This window comes from Lottia gigantea (assembly GCF_000327385.1).
Source record: "Lottia gigantea unplaced genomic scaffold LOTGIsca_86, whole genome shotgun sequence".
Classification (NCBI taxonomy): domain Eukaryota; kingdom Metazoa; phylum Mollusca; class Gastropoda; family Lottiidae; genus Lottia; species Lottia gigantea.
This window is the reverse complement of record NW_008710834.1, coordinates 648,990-663,248: the sequence shown is the minus strand read 5'-3', so window position 1 is coordinate 663,248 and position 14,259 is coordinate 648,990. Positions and strand designations below refer to the sequence as shown.

The 14,259-nt window shown below is 29.6% G+C and overlaps 1 protein-coding gene across 1 annotated transcript in view; it reads left to right on the top strand.

The window, feature by feature from the left end:
• Positions 1-8,596, top strand: part of LOTGIDRAFT_169498 (hypothetical protein) — a gene marked incomplete at both ends in the record, with an annotated part of 28,475 nt that extends 19,879 nt beyond the window's left edge. Inside the window, 9 exons of the mRNA XM_009067787.1 lie at positions 419-502; positions 1,017-1,140; positions 1,433-1,587; positions 2,562-2,667; positions 2,907-2,968; positions 4,520-4,761; positions 5,502-5,597; positions 6,200-6,288; positions 8,469-8,596. Of these exons, the coding sequence (XP_009066035.1) occupies positions 419-502; positions 1,017-1,140; positions 1,433-1,587; positions 2,562-2,667; positions 2,907-2,968; positions 4,520-4,761; positions 5,502-5,597; positions 6,200-6,288; positions 8,469-8,596 (1,086 nt within the window). The remainder of the gene's footprint in view (positions 1-418; positions 503-1,016; positions 1,141-1,432; positions 1,588-2,561; positions 2,668-2,906; positions 2,969-4,519; positions 4,762-5,501; positions 5,598-6,199; positions 6,289-8,468) is intronic.
• Between the last annotated feature and the right edge of the window lie 5,663 nt (positions 8,597-14,259).

The window sequence follows — 14,259 nt, the reverse complement described above, 5'->3', positions numbered from 1 at the left end:
TGACTTAAATTGGAATTGAAATATTAAATCATTTAGCATCAAGCCACTGTATTAAAATGAAAAATATACAGTAATTTGGTGCTTGGTATTGCCAATAATGCCTCGATACGATACGATATGATATGATACGATGCAATACGATACGATACGATGCGATATGATATAATACATACCAGTTAATCCATACTAGGGATATTAGTAGTAATTAATTGTTGATGAATTGTCAGCAACTTACTGTTTGTCTGGTATCACATGTTTCATAAGGTATTGATACACTATCACACCATACCAAACAGATAATGTACACATACTTACCAACATTTAAAAGTATAAACAGATTATAGTATTCCATGACACTTTTTCTTGTCTTATCTTCAAAGTCATGCAATCATGAATTTTGTTAATTTGTATCTTTCAGGTGCGTCTTGTCCAGAAAAAAGATACCGGCCATGTTTATGCCATGAAAATATTACGCAAAATGGACATGCTGGAAAAAGACCAGGTAAGTTTATGTATTTGTTGTGAAATAAATTAAAAAATCTGCTGTCCTACCACAATATTTACAGCCGTATTGACCTGAAGACATTCTGAAATATATAGCTTGCAAATAAGAATTTTATATTGTAACTTTTATAAAATATCAGTAAGAGACAAATTAAAATCTGAGCCACTTTGGTTGGACAGAAGGAACAAAAAAATAAGCAGAACCATGCCCTTTTAGAACACCAAATATCACTCTATGATAGTCAATTGATATCTCTGCAATAATTGAGCAATGTAGTCATATTCCTGAAGATTTTATCCCTAGAGCCTATGATCACCTTATCCATTTATAAGCAGCTATAAATTAGAATTAGTATTCTTAATGTACTTGTTAACCTTTATAATATTATTCATTGCCTGATAAAGACCAGAAAACACTGGTTGAAGCATCGCTCAAATACAGTTAGTAATGGAAATCCATAGGAATTGTTTTATTATATTCATGTTATCATTATTTAATATTTTTGTTACAGGTAGCCCATGTGCGAGCAGAGCGTGATATCTTAGTAGAAGCTGATCATCAGTGGGTTGTTAAAATGTACTATTCTTTTCAAGATGCACAGAATCTTTATCTTATAATGGAATTTTTACCTGGAGGTAAGCAGATACTTTGAGTGAATTAGTACTTTGTGCTATGTTTACTCAGTCTTTGATTGAAAAGAAAGTAAAATTACAAATTAATGTTTTTAAAGAAAGTAACAGGTTATATTAGATTAGGACATCTTGCATTATAATTTTGCAGTAATAGAAAGATTTTGCAAGACCTAAGAAATAGTTTTGTGGTATAAGTAAGAACACTGTATAAGCAGATTGGCAACCTCTTTCAGAAGTGAGCGCTCCAACTGAATTGAGGCCTTATTGAAAACTCATTGAAAACTGTTACTTTCAGGTGATATGATGACATTATTGATGAAGAAAGATACATTAACAGAAGAACAGACCCAATTTTATATATCAGAGACAGCTTTAGCTATAGAATCAATACATAAACTAAACTTTATACATCGTGATATCAAACCTGATAATTTATTATTAGATTCTAGGGTAAGTTATAACTTGATACATCGTGATATCAAACCTTTAAATTTATTATTAGATTCTAACTTTATACATAGATATATTAAATATTTTATTGTGATATTAAATCTAATATTATGATTTTAAATCTAATATCGTGATCTTTAATATAATATCGTGATCTTAAATCTTATCTTGTGATATTAAATCTAATATTATGATCTTAAATCTAATATCGTGATCTTTAATCTAATATCGTGATCTTAAATCTTATCTTGTGATATTAAATCTAATATTATGATCTTAAATCTAATATTATGATCTTAAATCTAATATCGTGATCTCAGATCTAATATCGTGATCTTAAATCTAATATTGTGATCTTAAATCTAATCTTGTGATCTTAAATCTAATATCATGATCTTAAATCTAATTTTATGATCTTAAATCTAATATCGTGATCTCAGATCTAATATCGTGATCTTTAATCTAATTTTATGATCTTAAATCTAATCTTGTGATCTTAAATCTAATTTTATGATCTTAAATCTAATCTTGTGATCTTAAATCTAATATCATGATCTTAAATCTAATTCTATGATCTTAAATCTAATCTTGTGATCTTAAATCTAATATCATGATCTTAAATCTAATCTTGTGATCTTAAATCTAATATCATGATCTTAAATCTAATATTGTGATCTTAAATCTAATATCATGATCTTAAATCTAATTTTATGATCTTAAATCTAATCTTGTGATCTTAAATCTAATATCATGATCTTAAATCTAATCTTGTGATCTTAAATCTAATATCATGATCTTAAATCTAATATCATGATCTTAAATCTAATTTTATGATCTTAAATCTAATATTGTGATCTCAAATCTGATATTATTTACAATTATTTATTTTTTCTATTCATTAAATTTTTTTTTGCAAGATTTTAGCACAATATGATATTGTACTTTTGGTATTTATTCCTGTGTATTATTTTCAGGGTCATATAAAGTTGTCAGATTTTGGTTTATGTACAGGAATGAAAAAGTCCCATAGAACAGAATTTTATAAAGATTTATCACAGGCCAAGCCTGGAGATTTTAATTGTGAGTATTTACCCTTTTAACATCTGTAAAGGAGATTGTAAACATTTGGATTGCAAATTTATTTTGATGTTGAAAAAGGAGTGTAAACCTAACAGAAAGAACAGTGGTTTTCTTTCAGTGTCAACTGTTCAAGGGAAATAACTCCTGTTTAGATAGAAAATCTAAAAATCTGAAAATTGCTGTATAGTTCTCACAAGTAATATAATAAACGTTCTAATTTGAAATAATTGTCTTTTCAGCTGGAAATCCAATGGATTCTAAACGAAGGGCGGAAAGTTGGAAAAGAAATAGAAGGGCTTTGGTAAGAAAAGTTGCATGAATTCATTTATGATTGAAAATCAGAAAACAATTATTGCTTCGATTCCAAACTATATTTTTCATAATGTCCATGAAGAAAATGTAAAAAATTGACCATTATTTAAAAAGTCTACATAATATACACCCATAAACATCAATTATAGTACAGTATAGACATATATTATAAAGCTAAAATATATATAACACTGAAACATTTGCAAGAAAACATGCACAATTCAGTTGGACATCATAGTTGTGATTTAGCAGTTAAGTCTTACAATTTATTGGAATAAACATATAATTAAGTTACATTAATCAATAAGAACATAAAAACACAATGGTAATTTTCTTACATCATCTAAAAAAAAAAATAAAAAAAAAAATTCCTTTATTAGGAAATACTGTTATATTTTTTCCTACTTATCTAGGTTTTTGCCAAGAAATTAAGCCCAATTTGGGTGACTTTCAGCTGCAATATCTTGTTTGTCAATAAAGAATTAGTTATCAAGACTTACAGTTACAGCTTATAAAGATTAAATCGGATTCATTCTCTTTCAAAATGTCAAATATAGAGGTGATTCCTGAAGTGGAATATAAACTTTTTGAGAAACCTTGGCTGAAAAATAAATTGCTGTATGTAGAAAATAAAAATATGATTAAACTGTTATTACAGTACAGACTATATCACTGTACATGTATTTGGTTCAAACAAGCGAAACTGTGAACCTATAATCATGCTAAGAATTTTTATTTTTATTGAAAAATTTTTCTGAAATTGTATATATGTAAAAAACATATTAAAATATCCTCTAAGGTTCTGCACACCACTGAAATCAGAAAAATGCCAATCATAGATATGCTACACCCTTATGATAAAATCTTAAGATACAAAAACTAGTGACAACTAAATGCTAAATTAACCTAAAAACGTGGAAAAATCTGTCCACATAATTAAAGTGATACAACGTCTCAGAATGAACATAAAATTTAAGTTCTCAAGAATGGTCAATATGAGTATATATTCATCAGTGAACTTACCTGGTGTCACAAAGTTACAACAGAATCCCTGTAAAATCTGGAAAATTGGAAAATTCATAAAATATAGGTAATCATTGAAAAACGCTTAATCTTGATATTAAGTTTTTTGGATTTATCAGATTATATAAGGATTTTGTTATGTTATTTATGACACCAGGTATATCTACTGATGAATATATAATTCTCTTTTTGGCCAAGTTTAAAATTCTTAAATTTTATTTTCATTCTAAGATGTAGCATCACTTTAATCTGAAGGTTTGAACTAAAAATATCACGTCATTATATGGCCCTACACAAAAACTCAACATTAAACTGCTAAATTAACAATTTGTGCGCTCGGTTTGTGAATTAATCCTTATAAAACAAATTCAGTTTGATCAAGTAGATACATAGATATAAATAGTATACTTTTAAAAAGATTTCGCATATAATTTACTAAATTTAATGAAAATTTTCCAAATTTTGCCCCCTTTAAGATCTAAAGTTTTATGTGCTTACATACTAATTTATATTACAGGCCTATTCTACCGTGGGTACGCCTGATTATATCGCACCAGAAGTGTTCATGCAAACAGGTTATAATAGTTCATGTGATTGGTGGTCTCTAGGTGTTATAATGTATGAAATGATGATAGGTTACCCTCCATTTTGTTCGGAAAATCCTCAGGAAACTTATCGTAAAGTGATAAACTGGCGTGATACACTTGTCTTTCCTCCTGATGTACCCATTTCAAATGAAGCTAAAGAAGTCATTCAAAGGTGGGTTTAGATTTTGATATTGTATGCCTAGTTAAGAGGGGTGGGAAAGGGGGGCGGTCAATAATCTTTATGGTTGACATGAAAAGATGGTAAGGCAGCATCTGAATAGTCCTGAAAAATTTCTCTCATTGCACACTGTATGATGTTGTTCTGAAGATGCAGGAAAGTGGGATGTAAAACTCCATTTCATCTCTTCGAGTTTAGATTGGTTACTTTAGATCTTGAAAGTTGTGATAGAAAAATTGTAGGTCAGTTGCGCATAATCCTGGCAAAATTTCTCTCATTGCACACTGCAATGTTGGGTCTTCATTTGCCAATAAGGATGAAGGAAAGTGGGATATGTTACAGGATTGTTTTCCTCAAGTTATTAAAGATGGGTTTCCTTATTTTTTAGTGTCAAATTAAGCAAACTATTTGATAAACTGGTGTTTCTAATGAATTACCCTGTATTCTTAATCATATCATTATGTTCTTATTGCATATAATTAAGAGTTTTAACCAATCATAAATGTTCATGCATGTACAGTCTGGATAATCAAAAAAAATTCTTCTAATTTAGCTAATTATGAATTAATTATGGACATGTGAGACAAACTGGTATTTTTCAAGTCATTAGAACACCTCTACTTTCTATTCATATAAGTATTAGCATTGTCATTTTCATGAAAATAAGGGAACCCATATTTAAATGTTTGAAATATGGAAAATACTGATAGGCTAATATATATTTATTGTTGTAGATTTTGTTGTGATGGTGAACATAGATTAGGAGCTGGTGGTATATCAGAAATAAAATCACATCCTTTTTTTCAATCTGTAGACTGGGATCATATCAGGTATTATTCTTATCCTTTAATTCCACATTAATCAGTTATCAATAGTGACCACAAGATGAAAGTGTATCTTACTAATAAAGCTGTTTCTGATACAAAATACATCATCAGGGCTATTGACAATAAATGAGGTTTAATAATAATGTTAAGCCATTATGAACTTCATACTTATACCTTGACTGCAAGAGTCATCTTTTATTGTCATGAAAGTATCAAGAAAATGCAGTGATTTTTGTTTGATTTTACGTTGGTGATTTCAGCCAGAGGCCTTGACGGATAATCTTATACAAAGCCATAACGTTTACTGTCTGTCGAGGGCAGTGATTGGCTGTATTTGCTTGCCTACAACAATCCAATCAAATCACTACAGTGACTATTTGGAGTCCAGGTATAAGTACGAAGTTCGTAATAACTTGACATTATGAAGATGACATAACTGAGGTGTCATTGACAAGGAAATTGTGATAGGGAAAACTTAATCATGCTCTAATTTGTCAGATTCAAAATGGAGAGTTAAGAAATAACTAGTCTTTTTAGTCATCATCTAACCAGTGGACATCAGTCCATCATTTGGTGGTTTATGACAATATATTATTTTTTTATAGGGAACGTCCAGCAGCAATACCAGTTGATGTCAAAGGAATTGATGACACATCTAACTTTGATGAATTTCCGGAAATTGATTTGAAATTATGTAAGTTTATTCTGAATTTCAATCTGATCAAAATGCAGATCTTGAAGGTACACTTGCCATCCATGATCTGACAAGTTTTTCTTTTAATCTTGTTCTGCCAAGTTTTGAAAAGACAATAGAAAACTGTCTAATTAACAACAACCATCCCAAATTTGTTTCTTGATTGGTTGTATTGAACAATGCAAACAAATTCTTCAGATCATGGATGACAAAAGGAGTCACCTATAGAGAAAAAAAACACGAAACTAAACATCAAGATTTGCATTTTAATCAAATTTATTGAAGGTTTCTTGATAAAAATTAAAGCTTGAGAAATATTTGTCCGTAAAAGCATTTTCAGGATATAAACCAAAGAACAGTCAAATGGCTTTTAAATTTTGAGTTGACCATTCTTATCAGATTGTTTGAAATTTTTATTTATCTTAAAAGGATTGTAAAGAATTTTCAAAATTTTGTATGTGTATCAGGGAGAATGCTGGCATCAATTTGTGCCATTCCATTTTCAATCAGACGTCTATGGTTCTGGCAATTCTACTAAAACTAAGTTCTTTATGTGATATTTGCAAATTTTGCGGGGTGACAAAAAAACGCTTAGTTTTAGTGGAATGGCTAGAACAACAGACATCTGATTAAAGATGAAATACACATAAAAAATTAAGAAGTTCTATTTACAATCCCTTTATGTGAAATATACAATATGTGAATTTTGGCTAAAATATTTCAGGCCTTACAGTATTAATCACAGGTACTTGTGAAGAATAATCATTCATAATTCTAGATTCTTAAATACCTAGCTAAATTTCTTCTTCTATTGCTTTTATGGGCATATATAGACTGATAGTTATTTTCTGTGGAAAAATTTTAAATGAAAAGTTTGATATTAAATATTTAAAAAGGAAAAAATTTATTTAACACGTTAAATTTTCCTAGAAATTTGTAAATATAAGAAAAATTTATTAGATATCTTGTATTTTCATAGAAATTTTCAAAGGGACAGAAGCCAGGTTTGCCATTTTTTAACCTATCAAACTTTAGTTTCAGAAACAGGAACTTTTTAGCTAAGCCAACAGTAATGGTGTTCATAGCTCACCATCGAAATATGAGCCTTCATATCCATGTGTGTCCAGAGTTATTCACGTTTGAAAGTTAATAGACCGAGTCGTCTTTTCATGAGACACTGTCTAATATAGAAAATACATAAATAGAAATAGGAAAAGAAATTCCTAGTTTGAGATATTTTTTAAGGAATTATGAATTTTTCGTACATTTCTAGTACTTCTGAAGACTATTTACATATATTCAAGACTCAAATCGACTCACCAAAATGGCAAACCTGTCTCAATATTTACATGATAAAGTGAAGAAAATAAAAAAATTTAGGTTGCTTTCTTAACATAGATGCAAGTTTCTTTTGATGCATGTACCCTTTGGTGATATCTAACTAATTAATAATAACACTGTAACTATTGTTCATTTGGGGAGAAATTGTCTCATATTTAAGTATATTGAATTATTTGACGACCTATTCTTATATCAAGATAAAGTAAAGATGTTTTAATGATTGGCAAAAATACCAATTTGTTTGACAAGTTTCTTATTATTTCATAATTATTTAAAGGAATTGTAAAGAGGTTTTCTTAATTTTTTAAGTCTATCAGGGATATTGACAGCATCAATTTGCACCATTCTAATTTTCAATCAGATGTCTGTGGTTCCTGCAACTCCACTAAAATTAAGTGTTTTATGACATAACTAATGTCACTTTATCACAAAAGGCCTTTGGCTGTTAATGACTTCATTAAATTGTTATCTTTAGCAGAATTGCAGGAACCACAGATATCTGATTGAAAATGAAAGTGGTGCAAATCGATGCTATCAGTGTCCTTGAAACACACAAAAAGACCTCTTTATAATCCCTTTAATTAAATATTGATATGAAGCAATTTTGGTTTGAATTTTTGGGTGTTAAATGAATTTTTTTACACTGTTTTATGCATGGAGGAATTATGATTTAAACTATGCAAGCCTGACATATATTGTATTCATAATCTTGCTATTAACTACACGTACTTGAAATTATAGTGAACTTTTTCATCTCCCTCGAATTTTTTGAATCAGATAAGAAAGCTGTTAATCAAATTTGAAATTCAGTTTTTTTCAATTTTTTGTCTATTTTTCAGCATCACCGCCTAAAGAAGAAGACATCCCTGATTCTAAATATAAAGATTGGGTGTTTATTAATTATACATATAAAAGATTTGAAGGGTTAACACAGAGAGGTTCCCGATCACCTTTAAATAAAAGCTAGACAACTGCATTGTATCTTGATTATATGTGATAAAAATATCTTTATTATTCTTACAGCCGTTAATGGTCTTATATTTTAATATCGGAGGAGGGTTGTAGTTCATGTGGTTAGAGTTTTGTTTTATGACATCATCATCCACAAATTCTTTTAAAATCTAGGGACTATTTTTCTAACCCAGGGCAATATGGAACCTTCATATTTTTACATGTAGTTATGGGAACTGTTTTCATACAAATCAGAGTTGAAAACCCAGTCATTAAGTGGCAATAGGTGTTCAAGAAGGGAGAGCTTGCCCTAATTTAAAGCATACCTTTTAATGATTCTTTGATTTGCTGTGTTCAGTCCTATTTTAGCTGTAAAAAACAAGATGTTTTCAATGTTTCCATGGAATTCTTATATGACAACTTTTATCTTCATAATCATTGGCTGACAAACCTGCCAAATGTTACAATGATACTGCTAGAGTAATAACTGCTTTGATAACTTTTGACAGAAATTGCTGCTTACTGAACATCTGCTTACAAGAAAATCCTGAGAATGATTTAACCAGATGACTGGCTGCAGATATGAGCTCAAACTTTCGTTCTGTTTTTTCATTAGCATTTGTATTTAAAATAAGCGCTTTAGTTAAGGTCTAACGACAGCCCTTTTAAACATCAAATTAATCTTTTGACCTAACCTGATGACATCTGCTTAACAGTTCGCATCACAAAATGCCAAGAAGGCCTAAATTTTATTGGTTAAAGCAGGTCAGGTAATTTGACTAACGTTCAAGAGAGCTATATTGAAAATATAACCTAATAAAAAAAACAAAAGGAAAGTTTGATCTAATTTTTATTTGGCTGGCTAATATATGAAATATAAGACCATTAATGTTTGTAGATTATAAGAAATTAAAGTCTTTGTTTAAAATATATTGTAGATTTTGAATATTTCTGGTACCTTATTAGAAGTTGTTCTCTATATAATATAATCTTATTGGTTTGTAGAGGTTCCCAGTTATTCACTTTTATTTTCATTGCCAAAGTTTTAAACTTAGAATTTGATTTTTTATAATTATTGTTACATTTTGCTTAGATAAGTTTTAGAATATCCAAGTTTCTGACGATAATATCTGCTTTTTTGTTGAAAATTATCATAACTCGTAATTTATAATAATGCATATAATACGTTCTATCACAAAGGGGCACACATAGCAAATATTTTAGAGCATATATCAGTAGACGGAATGTTGCCGTCAACTGAACGTCACATGATATCAACATCAAGTCCGATTGGTTTAAGAAAGATTGGGAAGACAAGCGAATTTAATCGCCAGAGTAAATAACGGGTTGATAATATCAAACATTTTTTTTAGCCTATGATTTGTACAGATGTAACAAATTGTCAACATGAGTAGACTTGCAAGTCCCTAACATAAGGACTATTATAATTGGACGATTTTAAGAAAATGAGTTAAAATTGACCAATCAGAATTTTTAAATTACACTCTACTTAGTTAAGATGTTTTATTCTTTACAATGAAATTACAAATTTGTTTGAAATTTTAACATTTTGCGTGTTGCTTTAATTTGGAAAGCTGTTGACTTATTTTAGATCTCTTACAATTTTGTAATTTGAGTTTTTAGATGGCGTTGCAATTATTTTCCCCAAAAAAATGAAATGAAAATGAAATGAATGGAGTTTTACGTCCTACTTTTGTGCATCATGTGGGTTAATGAAGACGGCAACGCCATGCAGGGTGCAATAAGGGAAATTTTGACAGGACAGCCGCATTAGCCTGCTCTTTTTCGATTTCCAACAGCCTGTAGCACATGGGGCGTCGGTTTATTGTCCCATCCGAACGACTAGACGCTTTTTCCATGTCAGACCCTCTTACCTGCATCACTGACAGGGGGAAACTGGGTTGAAAAATCCGAAGCTATTTCCCAAAAAAGAAATAATATCAATAATATTGATGACAATCGTGAAACTTGGATAATCTTAAACTATAATCTCTACAAGTTTGTCCCAATCATATCTTATATAGAGAAATTAATGTATGCTATATTTTTCATAAAAGTTAGTGATAAGCAAATATAGTTAAAAGTATTTTAGTCACTTTTTTTTTTTTCGCTTTTTTGAGGACATAAAACATCACCCACATTTTTGTTAGACATTTTTTTTGTTAAATTTTTTGTTGTAAACTTTCCTATGGCTTCCACATTGCAATAGTTTAAAGAAGTAGAAATTCATCAATTTTAAAAGAATTCTAATTTTAGTACACTACTCTCTAAACAGCAACACATAATTTACTGAAAAATGAAGTGATTTTACTTCAAATTTGCTAAATTCAGTTAGAAAATTTATTTTCGGATGTATGAGTCTTTGAACATCACTGTTTTATTTTCATCCTAGCATTTTAAGGTTTTAGAATTGGTATTAGGGAAGTATTTTGTAGTTGTAAAGTGTTCCACTAGTATCTAAATTGACATCGTTTATATATCAAAGCCTTTGAGTAACGTAAAGATAGGGACATTTTGAGTTCATCGAGCAGCATCTTACAAAGTGACTATAGCCTTAGATAGCCTAGTCACTCTAATGTCATAAAAAAAAAAATTCAGAATGAAATTCAGCCATCTTTGAAATGCTCATATTTTCAGACATGTAAGGTCTGCAGCAAATAGTCAAAATTTTGTCCATACAACATTTCGAAATGAGTCACAAACTGACAAACTTATGTCTGTAGAATTTAATTTTTGACTCATCTGAATTTTGGTCGAAACTTTAAGTACAATCCATGGACCATGGTTTATCTTTGCTTTTCTAATGCGCTCAGGCTTTGAAAATGATTTCAAAATTCACTTACTAGATCATGACATTAAATGGTTAACTTTCATGCTTTCATTGACGACCATTTTGTAAAATACATAACATTTACATCAAATTTGACCACATCAAGGATTACCCGTGTTTTCTTCAAAAACAATTTATTTATATCTTTGTGTTTGTTTTTATTAGAATTGTGTTATTTTGTTGTAATTAAGGTACTTAGACCACTCTTTTTCCTATTTATATCTTAGTAAATCTTCAAAGATTGTACAGTTTTCTGCTTTTGAACTATTCATTGGCAGTTACTCTTTGGTACTTAGTGCACGCTTTTTCAAAAAATGTCTTCATAAATTGGAAATTTGCATGTAGTCATAACAAAGCGAATATCCAAAACTATTGTGTGCAATCAAATCTGGTAGACAAGCACTGCATAATTTATATTTTTGCTGCGGAAAATTTCAGAGTATATTATTAGTGGCCTTTCTAAGGTAGGACTTATTCTGTCTTTACAAATCAAATTCGTGATGTAAGAATATGCCTAAATACTAACCCTGAATACAAAGTTCAAGCAGAAAACTGATCAATGTTGTATTATTGGTAAAGGAAAAAGTAAGTCTAATTAAAACTATTTATTACTATAATAATCTATAATATTGGACATTCCAAGTCTAGCAGAAGACAGTGCTATTATTGCGAAATTACAAACTTAAATGCTGGTGCATTGGAAGTGGGTTTATTTTGAGAAATTTTAACGTACCTCGGTTTATCTGTGATTCTTTTCTGCCTTCAATTATCTCCCTTGAAATTTAGTCGTATGGAAATTTGATTTATGCACATGATATGCGCTTATGTCGATGTGCTTTCTTTTGATTATTTATAATAACACCAGCATCAAATGTAATTTAACGTATTTGCTTTTGATGTTACGTAAAACTTCAATCACATGTGCCACGTTTAAAATTAAGGTTGCATTCGATTGGTGAGTGCTGCTCATTCAGGTGTCATGAAATCAATCGAACATTCAATAAAACACGTTGGAACAGGGTTCAGAACTCTGGAAAAAATAGTAGATGCAGACAGAATTCAAAATGGTGAAGATAGGAATAGAAAAGAAAATTTTGAATGTGACATAGTTTGGTTCTATGGTGTTTTGTCAGGTCAGAATTGGAACAATCGGAACATGTTCAGAACTCACCAATCAAGCGCAACCTAGTTTAGTTTATAACTCTTATTTGAACAGAAATTAAGTCTCTTTTTTTTTAAAATGCACATGTTGGTACATTAGCCTACACTTATAGCATAGCTGTCAGTTAGCATGAAAAAGCTACAGATAAGCAATTTATATTAGAATCTCAATTACTGTCTTTAATACTTTCAACTTGTAAAAGTAATATATATTTATCTGTAGCCCTGTAATATTTATAGCAACTATCTATTTTGAGTACTCGGGCAGCCAATTTTTGTATCGCTTTTTTTTTTGTCTGGACTTAAAAGGTTGTGTTTGCATGCCTTGCTAAATTATTATATTGTGAAAACACACGTTAAAGAATTTGGAAAAATTATTTTTCCTGAATTTGTACTGTTATCTGAACTGAACATCAAAATATATGCAAGAATAGTCCATTGTATTTTGAGGTTGTTAAGTGTTATAAACAAGAATATTGGTGTAATCTGTAAAGTTTAAATTACCATTAATTTACCTCAGAACAAAATGGACTGATCTTGTTTATGTTGGAAGCATCCTTGATGTACATACAACTTTGTCAGACTAATGCATCCTTGTAGGGCTGCAACGATGAATCGATGGACTGCGATTCTTTCCGTCTTATCAATGCATTGCATTGGATTGATGTAATGGTATGATTAATTCTTATCCCCCTTTAATAACAAATGACTCAAAATCCTAGTTTGCAAATTTGCAAAAATTCATTTTGACTTTAAAAATTGAGGTTTTTTTTCACAATTCCTTTCTTTTAAATATTCTCCAGTGTTTAATAGTGACAAAATTGTTAGTAATTTTACAAATTTCTTGTATTTTTTCTCTTTCCTTCTCTAATAAATGAATCGTGATAATTATAGCAATAAATTGTATCGTTGGATGAGTATCATATAGTATATTGAATCACAACTTCAAGAATCATTGCAGCCCTACATCCTGGTATTACAGATATCCAAGGAAACCATTTCCAACTTTTCACTATATGTACTTTTAATATATACTTTTCAGATTACTATTAGTTTCAAATTTCTGTTTTTTGTTTAATCATTTTTCATTTCATAAGTATTTCAGCTATATTTATCAACCATTTTTATGAAATGAACTTAATGCTTATTTCAAAAAACATAACAAATATGGTAGCAAGATTTTAAATATGAAATAATCCGATTGGTTATTAAAACAAAATTCAATTTTATTTGAGTATTTGACTAGTTTGCTGAAGAGAACTTGATAAAAAAAAGTTCATTTTTTCTTTGATGAAAATTACAACAGTATAGATATTTCAGTTCATTGCAACAGTTTACATTTTTCAGACCTAACAATAAATTTCCCAATTAAAATTCAAGATGATTATTTTGTCCCTGTGTTTATTATGATAAATGTTTATAATTCTATTGGTGATCATGTGATAGTTTAACCAACAATTTGTGTTTATATTGTGTTGTTGTTAATTATAATTAGTGAATATTTCTCCATCTTAATTAGCGTTCTAAAATCTAGTATAATTTTTAGCTTAGATTTCAGGTTCTTTGAAAAGATGTTTGGTTGTTGGTTGTTGCTAGCTGTTTCTTGTTTATGTTTTTGCTATATATGCCTAGTGACTGCGCCATCCTGATCAATGGGGGATAACTCT